General features: G+C 42.9%; 1 protein-coding gene across 1 annotated transcript in view; it reads left to right on the forward strand.

Moving 5' to 3' along the window:
- Positions 1-8,282, forward strand: part of LOC104830912 (aldose reductase-like) — an 8,547-nt gene extending 265 nt beyond the window's left edge. Inside the window, exons 2-10 of the mRNA XM_010566128.1 lie at positions 479-646; positions 1,699-1,815; positions 2,535-2,612; positions 3,490-3,612; positions 5,368-5,474; positions 5,675-5,756; positions 6,835-6,918; positions 7,821-7,903; positions 8,240-8,282. Coding sequence (XP_010564430.1) covers positions 479-646; positions 1,699-1,815; positions 2,535-2,612; positions 3,490-3,612; positions 5,368-5,474; positions 5,675-5,756; positions 6,835-6,918; positions 7,821-7,903; positions 8,240-8,282 — 885 coding nt within the window. The remainder of the gene's footprint in view (positions 1-478; positions 647-1,698; positions 1,816-2,534; positions 2,613-3,489; positions 3,613-5,367; positions 5,475-5,674; positions 5,757-6,834; positions 6,919-7,820; positions 7,904-8,239) is intronic.
- Positions 8,283-8,809: the final 527 nt, after the last annotated feature.

The following is an 8,809-nucleotide window of genomic DNA, read 5'->3' on the forward strand; positions in this document are numbered from 1 at the left end:
AAAAAAAGAAGAAAAAAAAAGAGGAAGGGCTGCAAAAGAAGAAACAACAACGACAAAAGGACCAAAAGTAGGTCGCGAAAGGCTGCCTGGCTCGGCGCTCGCAGCCCTGGGAGGGATGGGGGCACTGGCTGATGGGAACCTGCTGCCACCGAGCTGCCTTCCTGGGGAAGGGTTTGGGGAAGGTAGACTGGCAAAACTGGTTGGGCGACACTGAGAGCAAATAAGGGGAAACGGCGGTGGGCATTGCGCTGCTGGAAGTGGCAGAGTCAAAGCGTCTCGCAGGAACTAAGTCCTTTCTGCTCTGCTCCCTTTCCCTACAAAAATGCTGTTTGCCTGGAAAGCTGAAGCTCTCTTTAAATGCAGGTGACGGGGAAACTGCAGCAGCAGCTGGAAACAGGGACTTTGTGGAGCTGTCGCAGCAGCGAGCGCTGGCAGAAGGCCACGGAAGAGCTCATGGTTTAATTGTGTTTGCTTTCAGGCTCCTCCGGGAAAGGTGGAAGAGGTGGTGAAGTTTGCTATTGATGCAGGCTACCGCCTCTTTGACTGTGCCTATTTCTACCAGAATGAAAATGAAATAGGGAATGCAATCCAGCAGAAGATCAAGGAAGGGGCTGTGAAACGGGAAGACCTCTTCATTGTCACTAAGGTACAAGGCTGCAGGATTATTAGGGCATTTAGCTTTTCTGGAAGAGAAACCTTTGTCCCATCTGTAAAGGAACACAAGGACCTATTCCCTTCTCTGACGTCCACTTCGTGGCTGTCTTGTTGTGTGCTATAAATTCCATCCTTTATTTGCAATTTGGACTGAGCTTTGTCAGGAAACATTGACAACTTAGGAAAGATAGTGTGGCTGTTGCTGATCTAATTATTTCCTTGCATCTATTAAGTCACTTAATTATACTGAAGGTTCATTTGCACACACCCTAGAAAGATCAGAAAAAAAAGACAAGACAGATGTCTGAATTCAAAGGTGCTGTACTACTTACTGGTGTGTAAGGCGTTTGAAAATGGTGTAATGTACAAAATGTAAGCCTGAAAAGGAATGGAAATTAAAGCATGGGACTTCAGTCTGAAGTATTTTACATGTATTTACTCCATTCCTTTATCTCACCCACTTGTCTCAGCAATGCTCTTTACCAAAAAGTAAGAACACTTCAACTAGAAAACTTATGACTTGGGGGTTTCACTAGCAAAACCAGAAAACATTGATAAGCTTTTCCACATACTCTTCATTTTTGTTAAATAATGGGTTTTAATTTGAATAATACTTGCAAGTTCTATTTAAATTACTTGAATTTTCATTTCAAAAATGAAGCAAAATTGACAACAGTTCTCACTGTGGCCAGTTAAAAGGGACAGAAGGAGGGTAGCTATGAGTTGCTCAATACTCAAAATTTAGGCTGAAAAAAACCTAAATTCTAACACTAACAGCTTTGCTGTGCCAGATACAGCTGGCAGAGTGTTACATTTATTTCTGAGAATCTCTTTTCGTAACTAGGAATACTGACTGTCCACCTTCATGACTGACTCCCTTATTTGTGGTATGTTTGTCCTACCTTACCATTAGAATATTGGCACCCTTGTCTTCAGCATGCACTAAGTAGGTGGGGAGGGAGTTGTCCTCCTAGACCACTGAGGGAGAAGCTTCTGGCCTGTGGAAGCTGCAGAGTCACGGTCGGGCTTGGTTTCTTCCCACAGCTGTGGAACACGTTTCACGAGAGGTCCTTGGTTAAGGTAGCATGCAAGAAGAGCCTCGCTGCACTGCAACTGGACTACCTTGACCTCTACCTGATACACTTCCCTATGGGATTCAAGGTAGTCCTGCTTTACATCCCTCTTCTCCTTACCTGGCTAGAAACATGGTTCATTCGCTCATCTGTGCTGTGAGCATCTGCATTAGGCACGGGGCTATGCTATGGTTCATTTGGCTCATCCCTGAACCTGGTGGTAGGAAGCATTCAGGCATTAACTAGGTAGTGGTACGTCTCAGCATGTGGGTCTGGCTTTCCATGCCTGCGGGAGTGAGATAGTCGTAGGTACGAGCACTGCTAAGGAGCTGGCTGGGTGTTCAGGGAGACTGTAATCAACACAGTTTGGGATCGTGGCCTTCTGCTGGGCCAGAACAACATGAACATCCCAGGTTTTGGAGATGCTGGCTTGATCGAGAGTAACCAACAGTGAAAAATGAAGCACAGTGCAGGAAGAACATGCTTCTTTTTACCCCAGTCTATACCTGTATAAAATAAATAAAAACTGTAGAATAAAGGTAGGGGGGTGTCTGTTCCCTCCTCTCTAGATCTGCCTAAGTTACATAATTACTACTAATCCCCGCTCTTCATTTGCAGGGATTGATTTGTAGAAATATGGCCCTCATCCAGAAGAGAATATGGATCAACATGCATAATTTTTAGTTACATGATGTATTTAAATAATCTGCTAACTTGCTGCCTATAAATCCAGTCAGAAGGGCTAGTAAACAGTAGGAAATTCAACTCTTAAAGAAGGTCTGTGTATTATCTGCCTTGAAATAACAGGCTGGTGAAGAACTGCATCCTGTGGATGACAAGGGTATGAGTGTCCCCAGTGATACAGATTTCCTGGACACATGGGAGGTAAGTTAATGTTTGCCCTTCAGAGCAGGTGTCAGCACTAAAGATGGAGCAGAGATCTGTGTGCACAATGAAATTAAGGGATAGGTTTGGGTACAGAGGATAGTCAAATAAAATGGTATTTCATGACCAGAATGAGCAGAGCTGCTGCTACCTCTTGTTTGGGGGAGAAAGAGGGGGATGTCTTTACTAAGACTACAGAGGAGGTGCCGTCACTAAAATAATACATGAATACACACAATGGTAGAACTGAAGCATGGATTAATCCAGGTGTGGCTGTTAATTTACTGAGTATTTCATGCAGATAGGGAATTCTCACACTTTTCAGTGTTGGGCATCAGCATCTCAGGCTGTCTTTCAATCCTCCTTTCCTCGTGGACTGGGAGGATTCAGGGACTGCTCGTGCTACCTCTACCTCTGTGATGCTGCAGCTCTAGGAATTAATAGTTTTGTCTATAATAGCAGATTACAGTTGCAAGAAAGTATTTTGAGGTAACTGAGTTTAAGCTACCATCCTCCCTGCTGCGTTCTGCCAACTCAGAGGTAGTGTGAAGGTAGGGGAGGAGTTGGAGGGGTCTCCCTTGCTTTTTTAGCTCTGGTAGAATGATCCCCAAAGAAGCCAGAGTGAAAGAACTTCAATTCCTCCTACAAAATGGTTGGCTAAGCCATTCTTCTTATATTACTTTCCCATCTGCAGTAGGACATAAAGCATACAGATTACACAAGTTGCAAAGACTATTTTTTTTTTATTATTTGAGATAAGGTTATTTAATCTAGTGTGAGTTGTCTGTTGGTTTACCACTAGCTTTAGGGAAATAAAATAGTATAGTTTGTATTAATACCACCTCATAAACATACATTGGTTGTCCTTACTCATTAGGCCATGGAAGAGCTGGTGGATGCTGGTCTGGTAAAAGCCATTGGTATCTCCAACTTTAACCATGAGCAGATTGAAAGAATCTTGAACAAGCCGGGACTGAAATACAAGCCAGTAAATAACCAGGTAAGATTTTTGTTTCCATTGGTGTCAGCTAACCTTGGAATATTCCCAAATATATTCATGCTACGCTTCAGCTCTAAAACTGACTTCTGCCATGACCTTTAAATAGTTTTGGTGCCATGGAAAGATCTCACAAAGTGCTAGGTATCTCTGGTTGACTGGAAGACCCTTCAAGCCAGCGCTGCCTGTGATACACAAGGCTTTGGTACAGTGTCAGTCTTGTTGGTTTTTATCTGACAGGGATCTCGACAGAAACATTTTTTTGTAGACTTGTGTGTATATAATGCAGTGGAGATTTGAGAGCATTATCATACAAAACAGTATGGATTATGCATATCACAGTAATATGAAATAGATGAGAATATTTCATTTTTAGACATTGGAAAACAGCGAAAGTATCCATTAACTTGTATAGGACCTTGTGACTTTCTGCTACGCATCTTCTTTCACACTCCCAAGTACTACTTCGACTTGGATGTCACATCCCAAGCTGCCACAGGCCCATTTCTTCCAGCCTTGGGATAACCAGCAAAATCCCCACTGCAAGCTACTGCACAGCATAAGAATGTACAAGAATGCTCCAACTCATTCGCTGGACTTTCTTATTTTTCAACATAAAATAAACCATTTCACTGAACCTCATTTTAGAAAGGAGGGTTGAAGTATACAGTTACTTAACAAATTCTCGCCACATACCTCATGAATGAAATCACAGGACAGCAGGGGCTTCGGGATCTTCTGACTTTCTTCCATATGTGACTTCTTTGCACTTGGGTCCTGAACGTACATCTCTGCCAGCTTGGGAATATCCAGGGAAATCTCTACACTGGGTCCTGTGCAGGCACAGTGCTGCCTGTGCTGCGGTGCCGGGCTTGGGGCTAGTGTATACACCAGCCAGACTTAGCACAAGGGGGACATAGAACTTGGAAAGATTTTACTAAGGGTTATAAAATTGTGGTGGGGATGGACCCAGCTAACCCCACATTAAAAGCTGCACCAACTTCAACAGGTTGAAGAACTTCAGGCTTTGACTCCAGTTTGCTTCTCCGTGGGTGTGCTGGTGCCACGTGCCATTGTTACAGTAGTTGCCTAATCTAGCTCAGGTCTAAATAAACTACTGTACGTGGATTTCATGTCACCATGCCTGGTAGCAAAGCTATAGCATTTAGAAATGGTTGGATATGTGCATGATGCCACATTATGCAGTGTAGACCTAGCCCTGTGGTCATCCTATGGCTTGTGACAAGTTGAGCAGCATCCCTATATAGGCTCCTGTTGCTTCCAGTTAAAGGATGTCTTGCCCGAATGGCTGGTCACAACATGATCTGAGCTGACCTAGGGAAGCTCATCTCCCCAGGCTTCTTCAGTAATCAGGGAGACTCCTTGAGGAGAGGAGAGGTTGGGTGACTCAGAGCAGAAACTAAACATCAGGTACTCTGAGCTGCCCCTCTGAAGATGCAGTCCTGCTCTGCAGTAGTCCAGGAAGACTGATTTCCCCAATTCCTGACACAGCCCTTCCACTCTTCTCATCTGTTTCTCACTATCTTTGTGTAATATGTAGTATGAGGAAGCCCTGTTCTCTGTGCTAGGCTTCTAGATATTGCTGTGATGTGAATAACTTTTATAAGATAGATTTTAGTCATGGTATTGGGAGTCTTTTCTTCACATTTTCTGTGACCCAAGAGGAATTAAAATGTTATGCTCTGGAGCCCAGTACAGTCTGCCTCTGTATCAACCTTCATGTTTCTGTGCTTGCAGATCGAATGTCATCCATACCTAACCCAGGAAAAGTTGATCGAGTACTGTAAATCCAAAGGGATTGCTGTGACTGCGTACAGCCCCCTTGGCTCTCCTAACCGCCCGTGGTAAGCAAGCATTGCAGCTTTCTGCACACAAAACAATGCATTTGCAACTTGAATCTTTGAGGCAAATGACGCAAGTAATGCAGGTATAATGAGAAAAGTGCTGTTGCCTTGTTGCAGATTATTTCACACAAAATGTCAGGCTTCCTGCAGGGAAACTAATATCTTTCTACCATCAATATCCTAGCTTTTGTTTTTAATAGGGCCAAGCCAGGGGAACCTGCGCTGCTGGATGATCCCAGGATTAAAGAGATTGCAGTTAGACATGATAAAACCCCTGCCCAGGTAAGTGGGGTTGTCAAGGCACACTATTCCCCCTCCTCAGACATTTTTACAGGCTGATGGCCAGTCTGAGCAGATGCTGCCCTCTCTAGAGATACAGTATAATGGGGCTGCACTGCGCTTGACTCTTCATACTGCCCCAGTTCTTACCAGCATTCATACAAATTATCAGCTATTTTCTGAGAGGTCTCGAGTGCTGAGTTTTGGGGGGGGCTGATCAGCAGTGGTACGTGCTTACCTGAAGTGTTCCCCTTCCTAGGGTGATTTCCTCTGCTCCCAGAGAGAAGCGCTTGCTCCTGGAGAAACCCTTTCCTCTGAGGTTTACTTATAAATCATCAAGCCAACTTGTTATTCCTTTCTCCAGCTAAGTTAGCTAAGTTATTCTTCAGAGAAGCCCTGTAATTTGCTGACTTACTTGATTGCTCATGTTCATAAAGAATCATTGAAAGTTGCTTGATTATTCAAGATGAATTTTTTTTCTCTGTTAGTTGCTAGTCACACAAATGAGTTCTTGCCCAGGGTGTGCAGAAACCGCACTTCAAACCCACATCTTCACAAGCAATCACCCACAGTCATATTTTAAGACGGGCAGAGCAGGACCAATAATTGTATGCAACAGTCCTCTTTTGAGGGAGAGAAACTTTTAAAATCTATAAATATGTTTTTCCTTTTAAGGACTTCACAAAACTTAACTTAGGTGAGGTACTTACCAGTAAGCCCAAAATAATCTCCAGTATCTTTATGCTCATTTGGTCTGAGCACCTATATAATGCAAGCCAGAAGCACCATCATCTCTCTCCTCCCCTCCTACCATAAAGGAAAACAAAACAAATCCAGGAGAAGCAAGGATGTAGAAACAACATAGGCCAGAAACAATTATAGTTTGTCAGTAGACTGCAAGCAAATGCTGGCACATCAAACTCCTGTGTGTGAACTGGTAGAGTCTTCCAAAGAGTGAACACAGTTGTAGAAAAAGAAATTGGTTTGTGCATGGAAAAAAAAAAAGGTAAGAGAACACGAAATGCCTTTGAACAGATTTATTGGTGCCCCTGTGTTCATGCTCCTCCTTGCCCTTTCCTAGATTCTGATCCGGTTTCTTATCCAAAGAGACGTGATTGTCATTCCCAAGTCTGAAAAACCACAGCGTGTTGAGGAAAACATCAAGGTGAAGTTTCCATCGGGACTGCTGCCACCTTTTTACACAGGATAGGCACGCACACCCATATCTCCTCCATGTTTCAAGCAGCACCTGAGAGGCATTGGAAGGGGAGCACAGAGATGGAAAGACTGGGGCTCAGCACTACCTACTCATCCACACTTGTTCTCTGGGGAAAAGCGTTTTGTTCCTGCCAGGAGAGAAAGAGGTTACACCAGGGTGGTCTGAGCTCTGCTTCCCTGGAAAGGGAATCCCAGTTTTGGACTTACCCTCTAGGGAAATGCTTAGTGAGCCCCTCTTTAGGGTGTAAAAGAACAAATTGTAAACACCAGGCCTGTTAGGGTTCATGTCTCACTTGGAGGCTGTGGTTCCCCTTGGCAGGGAGATTCAGCTGGATGCTTGCTGATAAGGCCTAGCATCTTAGATGATATCTTGGTGTTACTTTCAATTCATGCTGCTACATTTTGGACTTGCTTCTCCTATGAACCACCAGCAAGAATTCTTAGATGATTGATTAACTGTGAGAAAACTATTTGCAGTTGGTACCCAGTAGTCCTCTATCGTACCAGAAATATTTACTGCTAGTTCCAGTGTTTGTGACAAATCAAGTAATCCATCCTTAGCACCTTAAGTTTTCTGTCTGTGCATTACAACACAAACTGCAGTGGTGTTTGCGTTCAACCGCCCAGAACTGTAAGACATTGCTATGAACAGCACCTCAGAGAGAAAAGGACTATCTTGATAACTTCAAGGGTAATCAGCATGTGGCTGAGAAATAAGAGGATTTCTTAAGTATGCTTAGTGTGGATGCAGTATGTTCCTACCTCAAGTCATAAATGCATGAAGTACACTTTGTAGCTAACTATTTATGAACCTAAGTAAAAAGGGCTTGCTTTTTTTTTTTTTGCTAGGTGTTTGACTTTGAACTGTCTAAAAAGGAGATGGATGTCATCCTCAGCTTTAACAGAAACTGGAGGGCAGTTCCGGTGCTCAAGTATGTTCCTTACTATCCACCAGGCCTATCTCTATCTGTATTTTCATCCCCCGTATCTTGAAAACACACATGACCAAAACCAGAGAGAGCTTGTATCTTAAGCCCTGGACCCTAGGTAATGAGACGTGTCCTGGAACTGACAGCAGGAGGGAGATTCATTCAGGGCATTCCCTTCAGCACCTTGGTGTTGCGTGTGCTTTCTGACAAGCCTCTGTTCAAATTAATGACAGTAGCAAAACTTGAGTACATCGGCAGTGGCAGGGGACACTGCAGTAGGGAAATACTGCTGAAGATACTTTCTACAATACTTAAATAACCAGTTCTTTCTCTTCTCAGAGCTGTCAATCACAAGGACTACCCATTCAAAGCAGAATATTAATACCAGTGGTTTCAGCGAGACCTCTGTGTAACTCCTTCCAGATTAGAAGATGTATTCTGCAGCATGGTCTTGATTTCTTCTGTATTTGACAATCATTACGAGCAGTTACTTGTCCTCCTTTTTTAGGAGACCACTAGCTGGTATAAGAATGCATCAATAGGGATGGGTCTTTTGTAAAGATGGTTAGCAGAAATCTGGTTTTGATTAATAGTAAAAAGACAATGTCTCTTCATTTCCTTTTTTTCCTTGTTTTCCTTAATTAAAGACATGTTTAACAAAAAACTCTGGTTACTCACATGATTTTTTTTATATGTTATTTCCAGTGCAGTCAGTCATACTGGGTCATGAATTGCTGTCAAGGAATGCTGTCCTTAATTACTTTGCTTTTTACATAGTTGTGATTGTTATATTATGAATTTCTAATGCTTTAAAAATTTTATATTAATAAAGTTTGAATAACAACAAAAATTAATCAGTGTAGTGCTTAAATTGTTTCATACATTTTGTTATAAAAGCATACCTGAAGT

The sequence above is a fragment of the Haliaeetus leucocephalus genome, unplaced genomic scaffold (genome assembly GCF_000737465.1).
Source record: "Haliaeetus leucocephalus isolate CR32 unplaced genomic scaffold, Haliaeetus_leucocephalus-4.0 Scaffold206, whole genome shotgun sequence".
Lineage (NCBI taxonomy): Eukaryota > Metazoa > Chordata > Aves > Accipitriformes > Accipitridae > Haliaeetus > Haliaeetus leucocephalus.